Below are 18,856 nucleotides of genomic sequence, written 5' to 3' on the forward strand. Positions count from 1 at the left end.
TTGGAACTTACTCTGTCAATACTTTTATAACAGCGTGAGAATTTGCACAATGAATCCATTTATTTTATCCCGAATTTCGAAAGACACTGATATTTTCCGACGTACAAAAGTTTAGAACTAGAAATAAAAACAAGCTAATTTTATCCATTCCGTTGTAAGATACTATCTTCGTCATTATCATTTCAGGCAATAGATGTCCACTGGAAGGTACAGCCCTCCTCCAGAGATATCCGTGGGAGGATATACCATGTAAGAAAATAGCATTTAGAAAAATTGCATTTTTTAAAATTGTATTTACCATTGTTTGCCGTATACGCATTTATCAGCGGCCTGGCGGGCGGTGCACTTTGTTGCACGACTACCACTGCATATGCGGAAGTGGCTAAATATTGGTACTTTTCTTACTTAGGATGGACTTCCACAAGGTAACGCCTGATTCCATTGGATATACCATGATCAATGAGATATTGTAGTATGCGGCATATGCTTTTTATACTATTTTTTTTTAATATTTTTTTTTTCTTTAAACAACTTCCACGGCTTAAGGCAGGCATTACGTCAAAAGAGAGTTGATTACAGTTTACCAAACTGTTTTTCATCATTCGGCAACCCTAATTACGTCGGTCATGTCCACATGTTGACATTTATGGTACCCACTCCAGGATCTTAAGGCTCCAGAGGCCATCTGTTTTATTTGATATGAAACCTGCCCAATGCCATTTCAAATTTTCAATTGGCTGTTTATACTCTTTACCTTTTAGGTTATTAATTTCGTACAGTTAAATGACCGTTATATGTATAAATACATGACATCAAATAATCGTGATGTTGTAATTTATAACGGTAATGGAAAGTAATTAATTATAATATTAATTAATTATTAATAACAGGAATAAAAATATTTTTTAGGATAATATAATGAAAGTTAATAAAATGTTTTTATTTGAAAATTAATGACATTATTCTTAATTACCAATTTTCTACTATCACAAGTCATTACGCAAATTCGCATTGATAACGAACAAATGTAAGGTGACCTGATTTAAAAATAAATTCAAATTTAATACAAAACGTGTTTCACGACATCGGTTCGCTTATTATTTGCATACAGGTTTATTCTTACATTAGCTTACTTCCATACTGACAATAGTCGATAACTTACCTTAGCTTTGTCAACAACTATCATCTTGTCATTGTTAAAACCAAAATATATATTTCAATTAAAATGTGGTGTTCGAAAGATCCCTCGTTTAGGCGACAAGTGAGTATCATCCTTAATCTGATTGTAGATTTTTCTCCATTGGTGCGATCTAGTTATATACCACCACCGTACCTATATTTGATATCAAACAGTTGTTTCACCCCATAAATTCCCACCTCAAGTCAAAGGCTTGGCCCAAAAATATCTATGAGGGATATACTACAATCGCCACGCTTGGCAGGCAAGCTGGCGATCGCAGTGCTGTGTTATGGTACGCAGAGGACGCTGCTGTCCATCGTCTGGTCATCTACCATATAATTAATGTAAAAAATGTGATATATAGATACCAGGAATCGAACCCATGACACTCGATAAATATAACATAGTAACATGCTATTAAAATTACTAAGATAATTAGATACATAATTCATTACAGAAGTTAATCAGAACAAATGTCACGTTGATCAGTATTTTGAATTACAAAATTCTAAGTCACTTCTAAAAAGCAAAAGACGTTTATTGCTGATCATGGGGATTTTCCCTAGATTTCCAAGACTAATGGTAGGAACTAGTCAGCATCCATCACTTTACGTAGTGTAGCGTTTGTCGGTCTAGAATCTGCCTTTTATAACTACCAGAACTCAACGGCCATTTGTTCTACGCGCTATTGGACTTGCCTACTGCTACTTCAACTTTCGTTTGTCTACTGACCTCCTCATTCCTGATCTCGTAGAGGAATCCCGAGCATAGCTCTCTCCATGGCTCGTTGAGCGGCTGTTAGCTTTCACATAAGGCCAGCATTGTGACCACATTTCATATTTTTGATTTTATTTTTCTTCTTTTTTCTTTAAACAAAAAAATATGTGTTTTCTTCGAAACGAAATGTTTATTAGATTAGTATTCGTCCATGTACCATAAACAGTAACATATATGTGATTTCCACTTCCTTAGTACATTCACACTCAATGTTTACGAACGTCGAAGAATCTAGAATTAGGATTTTTTTTAATTAAGTATGTAGCTAATGTTTTACACAAATCATTCATTGGACAGATTGTTTGGGGAACAAGTCGCCTGTGTCGGCAATATCTTTATCTTTTATCAAAGGGCTAGCAAAGCTTATGTACTTGTCAATATAATATTTTACTTTATATTACTGCTTACAGCTCCTCCTATCATTTGATGACCGCTTCCTGTAATTTATCTTATTATTTAAGTCTATTCAATGGTTCTTTGAAACAAATCGCCTTTTGCGGAAAAGACTACCATTTATTCTTTTTTGTTAACCGACTTATACAGTGTAATAATAACAGTAGACGTTACGTACTACTATATCATTAGAAATGAAATAAATATGATCTATAATATTTTTCATTAATTTATTATTTTCGTAAAACATACCTAAATTACACAATAGAGAGAAAATGAATATAAAAAATACATTTAAAAATATCAAAAATAATACATATTTACGTTGTAGCTACCATAAGAATAGTTTTGTTATGTGCATATCTTTTAAAAGTTCCATCGACGCATATTTAAAAAAAAATAATACAAAATAAAATTGCGCGCGCCTTTGTTAACGTCCGCATACGTCAAGCCTCTCTATCTGAAAGGCAAACCCACCCCGCCTCCATTCATACCTTGGGCCGGTCTTTCCCTACAGCCCAAGGCCTTCAAGACTCCAGTCGGGTCTCCATCGCCCCCGAGGAACTTAAAGCTCACGCCGAATATCTCTTTAAAATAGACATTGACGAGGTTGTTTTGTGTGCCGGCACATTCCGCACTGCTTCCAGTTCATGGAAGCTGTTTCTAGTGATCGCAGAGAATTCAGCGCACCTCAACGCACATAATATGGAATTTAGATAAATTCCCCCCGCATATGTTCGCTTCGATAAACAATCTATACCGGGCCCCCAACGAGCGCTCTGCACTACAACAACTCACGCACACATGATGCTTCGCGTAGAAGCGAAGGCGGTCAGGAGACACCCACAGGACCCCTCCCTCTGACCACCGAGTAGTCCTCGCTTTACCCTCTACATTATACACCTACACAGGTAGAGTCCTTCTTCATGCAAATTTCTTATATATACTGGTGCTACGAACTTACTACGTACTATAAAAATGATCATGAGAAAATCAGGTACTAACTAACAAAGATGTGGGAGAAGATTTGAGCACAATGACGTGCTATGTTTTACACCTTGAAAGTGACAATGTGATTTTTATCACTGTAAGGTTCGGTAACGTGATTTAAGTACGTAAGGATCTTGGTCAAGTGGAATTTTTTTCTTATATTGTAGCAAATATGGAAATAATGAGTTTGGGGTACAATAATTAAAATGTACAGGTTCTTGTTCTGGCCGGAGGTTGTTGTCATTCGATTAGCACGGGCATTATCCTTGCTTACCCCAGCGTTCTCAATGCTGCGATCCTGTCTCCGAATGCTACTGAAATGAAAGCAACGGTGGAGCAGGCTTCATGGATAGGTAACATATTAAGCCTTAATTGTTCACTTTGATATTCATATTAATTTTTGGGTATGATATCGTTGTCACAAATCCTCTTCCATTTATAAGCGTGCGCTTGCAGTCATTTAATATTTTTTACACATTTACAGTTGCATTATAAAAAAAAAATTGCCTAAAATTTATCTCGACTAAATACTGCCTATGAAAATCATCAGACCATCATCAACATTTTCATCATTTCAACCGTAGACATAGAAATAAAACAAAAAGGTTGAAAGCGGCCTGCAAGCAGCCTTAGCAAAGTCGTAAAAAGATTATGAAATATAATATGATTTATTGAAATTTTTAACATTTAACAGAATCATTGTGTACATCAAACATTGGTTTTACTATGTTACTTTATTCCTTTTTAGAAACCCCATGCATAATTACTTTTTTATTATTAGTAAAACTATTTTATGTCTTTGTTTTAGCCTCAGCTACTGGTTTCGCAGGTCTACTAGGTTTCTTCATTTTCTGTCCTCTATTCCAAGTTATTGGTAGAAAGCCAGTCAACATGTTGTTTAATTTAACTGTAATCATCGGTTGGATTATGGTGTACTATAGTAAAAGCATCACTATGTTGATCATAGCCAAAGTCATTCAAGGACTCGCCACTGGTGGAGTCTTCGTAGCTGCAGTAACAATAAATGAAATCACACATCGAGATAAACGTGGTGTGTTTATGACGATCAAAAAAATCGCCATGACCACCGGCTCTCTATTATGCCACTCTCTGGCTCTCATTTGGGACTGGAGACAGATAGCGGCTATATCATGGCTCGCTTGCTTCAGTGCATTAATCATTGTAATTATTTGTCCAGAAAGTCCAGCATTCTACGCAATGAAAGGACGTTATGTTGACTGCGAGAAATCCTTTATCTGGTTTCATGGAGATTCTTCTAGCAGCGAAAGAGAATTAAAACAATTGATATCAGCACAGAAGGAAAGAATAAGTCGAAAACAGGAAAATGAGAAAACATTTAAGCTAACTAAATTATTAAAGAAACTATTGAAAAGAGATTTTATTATACCTTTCCTCATTGCATCACTTGCTACAATAGCTGTGGATACTTCTGGTAGATATTTTCTATTGGGTTACGTGACTCAAATCATGGTGCAGTTGATTGGAGACAAGTACATAGCTATGTATTGCGCGATGATGGCTGATGGTCTAATTATGATAGCTTTGCTTATTTCTACTTTCGTAATAAAGACGTTTAATAGAAGGACAATATTATTTACATTTGGGATTGCATCAGTATTGTTAATGTTTGTTGTCGGCTTATCTGAATTAGTTAATAACTCATTAAGTACTAAAGTAAAGTGGGTTACACCTTTAGTTATATTGCTTCATAGTTTTGTATCTACTGTTGGACTTATACCGGCTGCTTTTACAATCACAACGGAAATATTTCCATTAGAACACAGAGGTATGGGATCGTTTACTACTGGTATTACTTTTACACTAATCTATGGTATCACAATGAAAATTACACCAACGATGATAAGAAAGACCGGTATAGGTGGAACCTATTCAATATTTGGATTGTGCGTAACCTTTTGTTTAACAGTATTGTATTTTATATTGCCTGAGACAAAAGATAAAACATTGCAAGAGATTGAAGACGAAATAAAAGGAGTTGAAAGAACTGATGTTGATGTTGAATTAATTCTTCTGGAAAATCCAAAGACTAAGACTTAGAAGGTAAAGTTGACATTGGCACTAAAATACCTTTATTTTAATATGTAAGATTAAATGTTTGTTTCCTTATTATTAATTGAATTAATTTTTTATTTCAGTTTAAAGATTTATAAAATGAAGTACAAAAACACCTCGCATAAAATATAGCTTGTAGCAGAAAAAATGAGCCACACCCACAGGAAAATTTCGAGCCTATATGACTATTCAAAAGGTAGTCCGCATTGTATAGTTAGATATTTACAAACAAACAAGATGGAGTTCGAATCGAAAGTTTATTATGACGGCAGGCCGACGTAATAAACTTTCCACATAATAGCTAAGGAAGCTAAAAGAAGCTGAAGCCAACCGGCAGGAACGATACAAAATCACATAAGCTGAGATCGTAGAATAGCCTAAATATAATAATCTGTATTGTATTATAATAAGGCAATAAATTGATTTTATTATTTACTATCTATTCCCACACACTTCACGTGCCTGGCATATAGTATATAATGTGTCTTTCATGTAACATTATAAAGTCCACTCTTGATAATTTTTAAAATGATAAAATCACAGTTTTAAAATATGTGTATTCTTTTACGTAAACCCTAGTTGCAAGTGTAATTTCATTTAATCCATTTTAAGCTGATCTCTACTTAGAGAAATTAATATTTCTGCGAATTTTCAAATCTTTAAGCCTTGTGGTTCCAGAGATATCGTGATGTCATGATATCTCTGGAACCTGATCACATGAGAATTACCATATATTACCATATATCAAATAGATTACCACTTATGAACTGATCACATCAGTACATAAGTGGTAATCTATTCATATAGTTATATTTGTTAATAGATTTATAAACTTGGCACTAATTTCCAAAACGTATATAGAATCGCATCTAAAATGAAACGTAATTAAAATCAAGGCGAATTGAAATGCATTAGGTACAAGGAATAGAAATATTAAACGTGTTGAGTGAAAGCTAAGTCATGGGGAACTATCGAGAACCCTCCGCTGCTTCACAAATCGGTAAGACATTTTATTTTGATTTCTCCAATCTTTTGAAATTTCCTATACCTTCTAAAATAGCTGAACATAATTGTCCAAAAATATATTTAGAACGATAGACTATTAGTCGGCAAAGAGTTTTAAAGGTTTTACACTTATTTCATTATGTTCATATTCACTATGAATAAAGTGATCATTCTGAAATATGTTACAATTTTTTTTCTGTTAAAATCGGCAAAACCAATAACTTCTGGTAGTGCAGTTTTCAGAGACACATTAAACAATAATAATTTTTGATATATAGTAATACATATTTTAAAAATATATTTTTCTTACCAAATTATCCAGGGTGGAAATTTTTAACACCACCTGCAAGGAAAGTACGGTACATACTGGAGATGGACAATTTTACTCAAAGAAAACATTTTTTTATTTTAAAAAGAAACAGAACTGCCGCTTTCTTTACTCAACGAGATCAAATGGGGAATTAATTATCCTCCACGTTCGAAATAAGGTTGATGGCGTAACCAAATACCAGATGACCACAGTCGTCTGTAAAGCTAGTACTTGTGAATACTTACTTTCTCTTGGCCTGTGGTTGACAGAATCTAGGGATTCCGTTATGAAAACATTCCCTGGGTACCGTTACATTCAGATAAAAATTGAAACTTGTAGAAATAACATAACTTTCAATTCCCTGGAAAACAAATATACCTGAAGAACAAAGAACTAAGGTAAACAAGTACTGCGAGAATGAAAACAAAGTAATAAATTTATTAATAATTTGTAGGCGGTGAATATAGGTGCGGGAGAAAATTCTGGAGTGGTGATCACAGACTCTGTTAAGATCGCCAGGGGACGCTACAAGCAGGCGGTCGGTTTCCAACTGGTCCTCTTGAAAATCTATGGAGGAGGTCCATGTTCAGCAGTGGAGCTTTTGCGGGTGAAATGATGAGGATAAATTACATCATATTTTACCCGATTTATTATACCTATAAATGTAATTAATATGAGTTTTAAAGTTATTTCAGCAATTATTGTCCATAGTACGTGAGGTGAATGTAAAAAAGGCAATTAAACTGGCTCAAACGCCCATACACATTTCACTCGCTTAAAACTTCTTACACGCGAAATTTTGCAAATAGTTTCGAAGCTCCGGCAAAAGTTAGTCGATATTAATATTAATTTATAGTTAAAACGGAATTGTTCATACGTTTTATGCTTGAATTAGTTTAACTTTTGTATTTAACTGTTACAAATTTTGATTACATTTTTGGAAAGAAATTAAATTGTGACAACGTGCAAATGAAGCTATGTTATATTTTATACAAAAAAATACGAGATACAAGCATCATCTATTCCACTATTCTGGAATAATTATTTAGATGTATTATAAGATATGTTTTTTAACAATTTTTTAACGGTTTTATCAATCTTTTCCATACTATCTATAATTGCGGTTTTTTTATAACACAAAGTGAGCGCCTATAATAATCAAAGGAATGCTTATCTTATATATGTGTAAATATATATATATATATATATATATATAAAAATTTAGTTTGAAATTTACTTATGGTATTTAAGTTGTATTAATACTTACGTTTAAACATATATGCTAATTTGATTTTAACCGTCTCAAATGTAACCGTTTTAAATGATCTCTGATTAGTATAAATCTATGATTTGTGATCATTTTTTAAATTCAAAAAACTTTTCAAAGATCTCTTAGTACCGTCTCCATTCAAATTGAACAGCAACCCTAAAGGCATGACATTTTGCGGAAATCGTTCCTACAATAGCAATCACAGGTTATAAAATCCGAAACAATCTCGAAAAGCTTACAAACGTTTCGTTGGAAATTGTTATACTACCTCAGAATATCGAGGGAATTCCCCGAAGTGGCATCTAACTGAAAAACATTGTATTGATATAGATTTCTTTCGAGAAGTAGTCCTCAAAAACAACAGAGCATGAAGTGAAGTTAAATAAAATATTGCAATGGTAAAATCTATTAAGTTCGTTCAGACGTTTTGAACATGTAATCATATAGACACCGGTTGGAACCTGAGTACCTTTGGTTCTACACCTAAAGTCACACCACATTTTCTGCGTGAATCTTAAATTTTGAGTTCAATCATAAAGTGATCACACTGAAAAATGTTACATTATTGTTTTCAAATGAAAATCGATCTTTTACAATGATCTCTGTATAAAGTAATCATTCTTAAAACTCTTATCAAAACGCAGGCCATTAACTTCTGGCATTACAAACTCTGCAGGGTCAGATAATAAACAATAATTAATTTTACTATGTAGTAATCCTGTAATGTAACTTTTTAAACGTTTTTCCTTACTATATTACCATTACTTAAATCTTTGGGACACGGTGGTGCTAAAAATGTCCCATGATTAGATGCATGGTGAGACATTTTGACCCACCATGAAATATTGGAACATCTGCGCGCTCATACATTTTTTCCTGATCTCTTTTATTTAAAGTAGTTGGTAACACTAAATGCACTATATACAAAGTACCGCTATGGTAAAAAATACGTGCTTCTGTTAGATAATTAGAACGCACCCATATTTAAGTATTATATGTATTGATAAAAGTATAACAACAGCAACATTGTCACTTTTGTCAAATTAATTATATCTCTTACATTTTTTTGCACAAACTTACATTTTTGAAGTTCGTTTAATATCAATATTTCAACCACCAAAATATTAACAGCTTTTATAAATATCATTCGTGAACATGTTCATGTACCATTCACCTCAATTCGCATGATGGAACTATATGACTCCCACCTTGTAACTAATACCAGAATTGAGTTATTTATATTTTTTAATGTTTTTATATCGTTATTAATGACAAATACCCCAATTTTATATTACGAAATTTATGTGCAACGGGTAATTTAATTTTCTAAAATTCTGTGCCTGAAAAGGTTTAGGTTATTTATTTCTGAAACCATTGATTCTTGGAGAAGACACTCCTTGGATTAATTGATATTAAAATGATTTATACATTCAACCCTTTAAACCATTTTTATCTGTAACTAATGACCCTGTGCATTAATTGCCCTCTTTTCCTCCCTCTACAAATTCTTTGTTTAGATTTTTTTACACTACTCGTATGACCCCAATCTTAAGTGCAAATAAAGCAAAAATTTGCTAAGCAACTAGGTATATTGAATACAGCTATCAAAAAGCGAGCACAATTTCATAGTATAAGTGTAATTTTCACGCAAGACAATCCTAGGTGGCACACAATTTTCACAATTTTTGGATATTGATTGAGACTTATTACACTTGATATAGCCATCTTGGGCCATATGACTACCACTTCATTGGGTATCTAGAAAACCCCCTTTGTGATGAAACTTACAATGATAATAACGCTATATATCTTAACCCATTTTTTGATCGTTGAAGCAAAATAGAAAAAAACATATAGTTTAAAGTTCATTATAAGTATGTATTAAACTAATCTTCAATCCGTCATCATCAAAGTTTCAGTCGTACAACGTCCACAGCTGGACATAGACTTCCCAAAGATTTCTGATAGGACCAGTTGGAAGCAGTTTACATCTTCCCACGACAGTTGAATAGACAATAAAATAGTTTAAATCCTAATATTTTCGTCGTCGTTTCAGCCCATAGCAAAATATATCTATATGCATATCCCATACGATAATCGACATGCTTGGCAGGCGTGTTGGTGATCGCAGTGTGGTATTATGGTACATAGAGGGCGCTGCTGTCTATCCTTTGGAAACTTATTAGCGAGCAATGGCAATCCCATACAATTAAAGCACAAAGAGCGAGTTACATAAGATTCTATCGCGGGAATCGAATCCGCGACCTATGATCGTAAGTCTCAGTCCTCTACCGCCGGGTTACCACTGCTCTTTATACATAATATATTATGCTCTTTATACATAATATAAATAATTCGAAAATTATTTTCTCGGGTAAGCATTTAGGTATCAAAGAAACAAGATATAATTGTTTTAATACATTTACTAAAATCATTTCAACTATTTACAAATTCCTGGTCCTAAAACAATGTTTGTATTATAATTCTAGTCGAATCAAAATGGCGGGCGGAAATTACAAGCATTATTATTTATTTTGGGTCAAATATATAATACATAGTTCGACGTCAGATAAAAATAAACGTATAATTTAAAAAATGATATTAAAACATGAATATATTAGTACAGATATATAGATGAATATAAATGTAAACTTGACGTCCCCTAGCTTCTGTCAATCCGCCATTAGAGCATAGATAATATGATGTCACAGATAAAACAAGATGGCGTCACTGAAATCACATTTTAAAATAAATGCAAGCGAAACATATTTACACCGCTAGTTTATAAAACAAAATTTTTCTACTTATAACTAAATTTAACAACTATAAGCTAATAATACTCACGGTTATTACCTAAAATAAAAAATCGCAGGACAAAAAAAAATTAACTACCATTACATGTATATCATATTAAAAAGTTTTTATGTAAATTAAAAACATCAAAAATTAGATTTTTCTATATTACTCACAGATTGATTGATGATTAAAAATGTATTTCATTTTTAAAATTTGTTGATCTTTATTCACCGCTATGTACAATCAAACCTGTTTTCTCTCTATGTGCAGCATAAAAAAAACATAAAAGTATTCGTAGCAAAAAAAAGTTTGTCATAAGTAAAGGCTATTAAACCTACTTTTTTAAATTGATAACTCCGTTAATAATGTTCCAATTTGAATATTATGCCGCACTAAAAAGAAAGTATAAAAACAGGTTTGAGTGTAATACATTAAAAATTAAAACATTCAATTTATAAAAATGTATATATAGCCGTCCGCCGAACAGAGTTATTCGGGTAACCTTAATAAAGTCGTCTTTCTGCTTTATTTGAGCATTCTGCGATATGCTTGTGGATGTATCCATGCTATAAAGTTAAGACTCTAGCGCTATTCTGTTCTTTACTGCTACTTCAACTCACCAATTCTTATACTTAGACATATCGATTAGTTTTGTTCTTTTACGAATCTCCTGGAAAAACCCGATAAACCTCTGCATAGTTCGTTGAGACTACATTTTAACGACCTAAGTCATCACATATTGGTCACATGCATTTACTTAGTCGTAAAATGTCTAAATTTTTGTTAAATACTCATGTTTTTGGAGTGATATTTATTAAACATGTGAAATAACAAAATCCAGTATTAAGGAGATTTAAACGCGATTTAAATCAATTTCTGTACAATTATTAGCGACTATTACAATCATCTGTCCCTTTCAGTTGAGCAGTCGAAAGAGCACTCTGTTCGGCAAATAACCTATAGCGATTATATTAAAAGGAACAATAGTTTTATAACAAATAAAAACATTAGTTTGTACCTATATATCAAATAAGACTATTTGAGAGCAATGTTTTCATAGGATTTTTCTCAAACCACTTGACATTTACATCTTGTGAGAAAATTTCACTGAGCAAATTACGTCCATCATTCAAGTTTAATAAAAATCCATAAAAGTCAAAATAAAAATCAAAAATAGTATACAGATTATATAAAAAAAAATATGATCTCAGTACGCCATACCACACAGCCGAAGTATACAAATATTGCTTCGTAGATATAGGGTTTGAGCTTTTTACAACGATACGGACCTCAACGCTTCTTAGGTGCAAATATGATAAACACGGCTTACACTAACGAGCGTTTTTAAATATTACAAAAATTATTTTTTGTTACAAACAGATAAGGGATAGTCCACCTAAATTCAATTCAGTTTATTCAGATACATATTTACTTAAATTTGAAGTGTTAGCTTATTGTATAAAGCACTTCATTATTAACGAAATTTCAGGAAAAAATGGGGCAAATAAGTTGAATGTGCAACTTGGACGCATGGAGAAAGACTCTGAAAACATTTCCTTTTTAATATTAGTTTGATTCAAGCCGTCTCCATAATTACTTTTCAACAATAAGTAAATATGCATACTGATGACATTTAAAAACCTATACAATGATATTTGAGTAATACGCAAAAATAATGATTCATTACCAAAAGTTTTAATAAACGCTCGTTTAATAATGCCCTAATTTAAATGTCAATTTTTTTTCGGGAGAAAGTATCACATTTGTTTTGAAAACAATCACAGGTTATATATTAAGTTTTTACATAAACCCTTTAACCGTTGATATGACAAATAATTAAAACACCCAGAAGAATATTTGCACCAAAGTTTGTGAACCCTTCGTAAAGCCCATAATTTTTTTTTTAATTTGATATTACAATTGAAATAATTATTTCTTACACCTATTTATATACACAACAGATACCTAAAATTCACAGCACCAGAAATATCTGGAGCTATGTATAATTTTATCCACGTGGTACATGTCAGAAATTATTATAAATAACAATAAAATCGACAATTAAACACCCTACCATTTGCTTTTAATACGACAGTGATAAAACTCGAATGTTATTCAATTCGACTTTCAGCAGTTTCACTACTTTATTATTGTAACCATTAATAATATTACTAATACAGTGAATTTCTCGAACATTTACTATCGAATTAAAGTAGTAGGGGTATGTAGATAGATTCACCGCTGTCGTGGATTCGACGCCCCGTTCATGCTTCTCAATTCCGTGTACGGTCTCCTCGACAACAGCTTGAGATCTTCACCTCCAGTCAGTGCAATATAGTCCTTCCTCTTCCAATACACCATGAGTCTGTAATTGAAAATATACATATTTAATATTTATCTATTATCATTCTACTTTAATATTTTAACCCTACAGCCATAAAAGTACTTTGAATTTTCTTTAAACAATAATCGCGATCGTAATTATAAAAATCACTTGCTAATACGAATCATATTATTTATCCATCTAGTATCATTTATAGCTACATCTTGATTCGTCGCTTCAGCCCATTGACTTCCACTACAAGGCAAACTCCCTCCCCCAAAGATGTTTATGGGAGATATACCACAATCGCCACGTAGCCCAGTGTCAGGGGACTGAGACTTGCGATCGTAAGTCAGTGTATTTACAATTTGCGCATTAATTATATATGATTGCCAATGTGATCGCACACCCACCTACCAAGCGTGGCGATTAGGGTATTTCCCCCATTAAATATTTTTTGGGGAGGCCTATGTCTTGTAGAGTGACGATGTGATAATAACGACTATATATGGTTGCTTAACTCGTGCTTAGCTTATTGTAAACTTATTAGATATATTAACTTAAAAACTTTAGATATTACGAGGCACATTAAATAAAAAAATGAATTTTACAAAACACAGAAAATGAATATAAATAGCACTTAAATGTTTACTTCCTAGATTATTATTAGTAATTATACATTTTCCGGAATATTCCGGAAATAAATGGAAGGATGTTGCGGTGACGTCTTCTTGACCGGTTACTTTTGAGGACACTGAAACATGCAGTACTAAAAGACGTTACTGTTCCTAAAAACAAATATACTACAAGCCCACACAAATAAGATGATGATCAAGTAGTAAAACCTAATTTAATAACTGAAAATAAATCAACAATAAGTTTCTATGCGATGAAGACAGGAGCGAGAGGCATGACATCGTAAATTACGAAAGAATTTAGACCCGTCCAGATCAAAAAACAGATTATTTTACAGTTTTTCCAAGCAGCATTAGTAAGGCTGTTCATAATTAATAGTATTGTCGTCGTGGATAGTAATATAAATATATAAAATTAATAAAAAATAAAAAACCACGTAACTCGCTTCAATACAAAAGTTTGCAAAGTAAAAGTAACTTAAGAATTATAGTACCCGATATCCAAACTTTATTGAATCTAAACCAAAATGCTTCGAAAGATATATTAAAACCTTAAGAAATAAGAAAAATTAAGAATAAAACTAAACAGTCTAATTTTGTGGGTGTTTTTAAAAGAAGGAAATAAAATGCAGCCTTAATGAAATACGGCTAATGTCATGATCTGTACCATAAATGGAGACATTACTAAGGATTTTTAATTATAGAAGAATATTTAGGCTGACTGACAATTTGAAATAGACAGCAACAAGCCGTGTTTTAAAATCACCCCAATAAGATGCAATATGGATGTTCTGACTTAAAAACAATATTCACTAGGCAAACATACACGACAGCAAAAAAATGAAAAATATTTCATTCGCTTCTTTACATAAACGAAATAGATAAATAAGTAGAAAGGGTCAATAGAAGTATTAAAATAGTAGAGATAATTTATATAAATAATTTATGTAGCAAACATGAGCGGTAAAGAAAACAATGTAAATTTATCATCTTAATTAACGCATAATAACAGCTTTATGGTTATAAAATAAATTTATTTCATTATATTTATAGCTTTGTCGAGCCGTTTGATTCAGTGGTTATTCTGTGAAATAACTTAGGAACTCCTGCAAACGCACGAAATTTGTTTTAATTTCTAGTTTCGGTATAGGTATAGGCTTCCCTCAAAGATATCTATGTCGGAATATACTATAATCGCCACACTTGGAAGGCGATTGAGATCACATTTCGGTATTATGGTGTGCAGAGAACGCTGCTGTCTATCCTCTGGAAACTTGTGTGTAAGATGTAGAAATACTACACATTTAATGCATAATATGTGAATTACAAATAAAATTCGACATCGAGAACTGAACCCTTGACCTATAGTCGCAAGTTTCAGTGCTCTATCGCCGGGCTACCACTGCACAATGACGTATTATGGTAAGCAATGACTATTTAGAAAAGGAAAAAACAAAAGAAAATTTGTTTATTTTTTCATTTCTAAGCTCTTCTGAAATAAGGACACGCTTAGAACACAAAGCTTTAAGTTAAAAGACGCTCTCTTATTAAACATTACGCATAATTTAACCCGTAAGACCTTGGACATAGTATTTTTATATATATTTTTATGTAACATACAGTCAATACTCGGCGATAAATATTGCACATCGATCTTTGGAAAGAGACAATCGGCTAATTTCGGCTTCGGACAGCATTATCTCTGTCGCACGACTGACAAAACGTCACATAGGTAGTGTGGGACAGAGATAACGCTCTACGAATCCGATATTAGCCGATTGTCTCTTTGCAATGATCGATGTGCAATATTTATCGCCAGGTACTGTAATTTGGTAGATCTATTTTGCCCCAGTCATATTATACATATACATATTAACACGACGGCTAGAAACAGACGAATGAATGTAAAATATAAAAGTTTATTTGAAGATGATCAATAAGTAAAATAGTGGCCAATGTTATGAACAGAATAACTTTGAAATTTTCTGTTAAAATTACCGCTAATAATGACGTCAGCAAATGACACATTCTCACACCTCCGGGAATCCAAAACTCTTTCAATCAATCTGCCTTTACTAAGAAAACTAATGTTTCATTGATGATATTGTACCGTGTCATAGGAATTAATATTACATTGCATCACTATTTTTGGAAATGTTTACATAGATATTTAAAATATATTTTAATTTAATAATATACAGACTATTAAATATATATATAGTTTGATAATAATAACAATATATATAAATATATATATATATATAGACACATATATACGCATTTAATTTTAAATATTGTTTTATCACACTATGACTATTGTATGTAGAATACATTTTAGCCCATGAACGCCCACTGCAAGGCCTATTCCTCAAGATATTTATGAGGGGATATATCATAATCGCCACACTAGGCAGGTAGATTAGCGATAGCACTGTGGTATCCTCTGGAAACTTGTTTGTAAGCAGTGGCAAACCTATATATTTAATGCACAGAATGTAATCTATTTGATTAAACTTCAGGGATCGAACCAGCGATTTACGATAGCAAGTCGTAGTCCTTACCGCTTGGCTATCACTGCTCAAGTTTTTGTATATAATAATATAAAATAAAAAATATATTACATTTTATATTCTGTTTATCCCCTAATGTTTTATTGTCTGTCCTGCTCTCATTTTTAATTTGAAATATTGTTAAATAATAATTCGTGCAAATATCACAACCGGTAGACATTGTGACTGCTTTTGCCAAGTGGTACAATAATATTTATTGAGTAAGAAAAGGACCAATATTTAGCCACTTCCGCACATGCAGTGGTAGTCGTGCAATAAAGTGCACCGCCCGCTGATAAATGCGCATGCGGCAAACAATGCGAATTAAAACACAGAGACTCTGTGTTTGGCACTAATCGGTGTAACATAACTCCTGAAGATGCCCCGTGGAGGGATGAAACACGTGTTGAGTGATTTAACGGTGGTAGTTCTGTAATTCGTTTTGTGTGGAAGTGGCTTAATATTCTTACTTAGGATGGACTTCCGCAAAATAACGCCTGATTCCATTAAATAATATTTATTATCTACAATTGTTAGTATTCGTTAATAAAAAAAGAGATATAAAATACAATCTGTGTGTTCCAAATGGGGGCATCGCGTAATTATGACAGTTATCAATGACATTTATTCGTAATAGCGTACATAAAAGATGTTTATGCGCCCATCGTTGCAGTCTATCCAGCCTTGTACAAGATGACAATAAAGCGCTGTACAGGTAAATAGACTGTTTGTGCAACGTATCACGTTATTCGCAGATAACACTGTAATCACATCGCACAATCACAAAGGTAATTAAACCTCTTTTAATAAGCAATAAAAAATATTTTTTTTCGTATTTATAACCTAGTTATTTTGAGGCTGTAATAATAGGGACATGAATTTCCACAGATTGATATACTGTAAAATTTTAACGTAAAAAATTATTTACATATAAAGTTATAGTAATTCATGGTGTTCCGTACATATATTACATAAATGTTGTGTACTGTTAGGGGCGGAGGTTGTGTCCCAAAGACCCATAAAATCGACACGATGATCGATTTTGCATTGGTGATATTCAATGTATGTAGAACCGAGACAAATATAAATTTCGACGTGTTAAGAATATGCCAGAATATGGAAAAAAACGAATCAGAATTATATCAATTACTTGCTATAAGATGCAAATACCCAAAACATTTCCTTTTTATAGATATAAAATACCAGTTTGAACTATAAAAATTCTTTTATGCCCAATATACATCAATAAAACTGTATTTATTCAAAGCAGTCTCTATAAACATACATCTAATTTGACAATAAAAAAAATTGTTTGCAGATGTATTAACAGTAAACTAAACGAGTGTACACGTCTGCGTTATGTACATATACGTAGATAACTGTTTTGTTTGTCATTGTACGAAAATGAAAGGTAAAAAAATATAAAAAATCACAATATTGGTGCTACTGTTATATCACTCTGGAAATTTACAGCGTGTTCGTTTTAGTTAACTAAATATTTATTTACAAAAGCCTAAATATTTACACTTTTTTAATAGATCATTCAACAAAACTGTTTCGCGGAATATTGCTACAAGTGAAACATTATTTATTTTCACACGACTGATGATAAGGGAAATAGAAATATATCAATCTATCTATAGACGCCCAGTGCACCTATGGGGTGATATAATACCATAATCCCTGGACGCCAACCTCTAAAAATTTGTTTATGTGCAGTGGTAATCTCATCTAATTAATGACCAAGGATCGCAATATGGTATTATGGTACGTATAGGATGCTGCCGCCTCTGGAAACTTGTTAGTATGCAGTGGCAATCTCATATAATTAATGCACAAAGTGTGAATTATATATAAAATTGTATCCCAGGAATCAAACCCGCGACCTACGATCACAAGTATTTCACCGCAGGGCTACCACTACTTGCAATATAATTGATATTAATCCTTTGTCAAAACGTATTATTATTCAGAAATTTAAAAAAAAAAACCTACTGTTTTAATTTAGTTTTTAATTTTTAATTGTGAAATTTTTAATCAATCATATTAAATCGCGGAACACTGTACACTTTATAATAATTGATAAATTTCAGTGAACATACCGTATATGCCGACGTCATGATGTAACAACCAAAAATAAGTCCTAAACCAATTATCATCAATATTTGGTGATTTAAAAAAATATAGCTACAAAATGTATCATCCTTATGTTAGCAAAGGTGAAATAATTGGTACTATCGCGTACAGAGCGCGTACGCAATCAAATCTGTATGTACGTAGAGGCCTTCTAGATTCAGTGCTTTGTGGACAGTCGCTTTGTACGGAAGTGTACTCATGTGAATGGTACATTTAAGAGGAAAAGTCTATCGTTCTAAATTTAGGACTGACCTTCATCGGGTAATTATATCTTTTATATTCATATTCTAATTTTAATATACTTTTTAATTTTTATAAAATAATAAATAAAACATACATTATATGTATTATAAAAGACTATCATGATAGGTAAAGTTTTTTTTTTTTCTACTTTTTTG

The 18,856-nt window shown here is 32.4% G+C and overlaps 2 protein-coding genes across 2 annotated transcripts in view; one reads left to right on the forward strand and one right to left on the reverse strand.

Moving 5' to 3' along the window:
- Positions 1-1,225: 1,225 nt before the first annotated feature.
- On the forward strand, positions 1,226-5,419 carry LOC137925138 (facilitated trehalose transporter Tret1-like). The gene is made up of 3 exons (XM_068768521.1): positions 1,226-1,261; positions 3,555-3,693; positions 4,149-5,419. The coding sequence occupies exons 1-3, from the start codon at positions 1,226-1,228 to the stop codon at positions 5,417-5,419; spliced, it is 1,446 nt and encodes a 481-aa protein (XP_068624622.1).
- A 7,094-nt stretch (positions 5,420-12,513) lies between these two features.
- LOC137925240 (trehalase-like) overlaps positions 12,514-18,856 on the reverse strand; it is a 63,098-nt gene continuing 56,755 nt past the window's right edge. Inside the window, exon 15 of the mRNA XM_068768653.1 lies at positions 12,514-13,180. Within this exon, the coding sequence (XP_068624754.1) occupies positions 13,051-13,180 (130 nt within the window). The 3' untranslated portion in view covers positions 12,514-13,050. The remainder of the gene's footprint in view (positions 13,181-18,856) is intronic.

This window comes from Battus philenor, unplaced genomic scaffold (genome assembly GCF_028537555.1).
Source record: "Battus philenor isolate CCGP_79_NKW_IND1 unplaced genomic scaffold, ilBatPhil1.0.hap1 SCAF_26, whole genome shotgun sequence".
In the NCBI taxonomy this organism is placed as follows: Eukaryota; Metazoa; Arthropoda; class Insecta; order Lepidoptera; family Papilionidae; genus Battus; species Battus philenor.

Excerpts from the sequence above, each read along its gene's own strand:
- LOC137925138 (XM_068768521.1), top strand. The coding sequence starts at position 1,226 with ATGTGGTGTTCGAAAGATCCCTCGTTTAGGCGACAA. Across the intron at positions 1,262-3,554 it reads ATCCCTCGTTTAGGCGACAA|GTTCTTGTTCTGGCCGGAGG; the intron begins GTGAGTATCATC and ends TAAAATGTACAG. Across the intron at positions 3,694-4,148 it reads GGAGCAGGCTTCATGGATAG|CCTCAGCTACTGGTTTCGCA; the intron begins GTAACATATTAA and ends TCTTTGTTTTAG.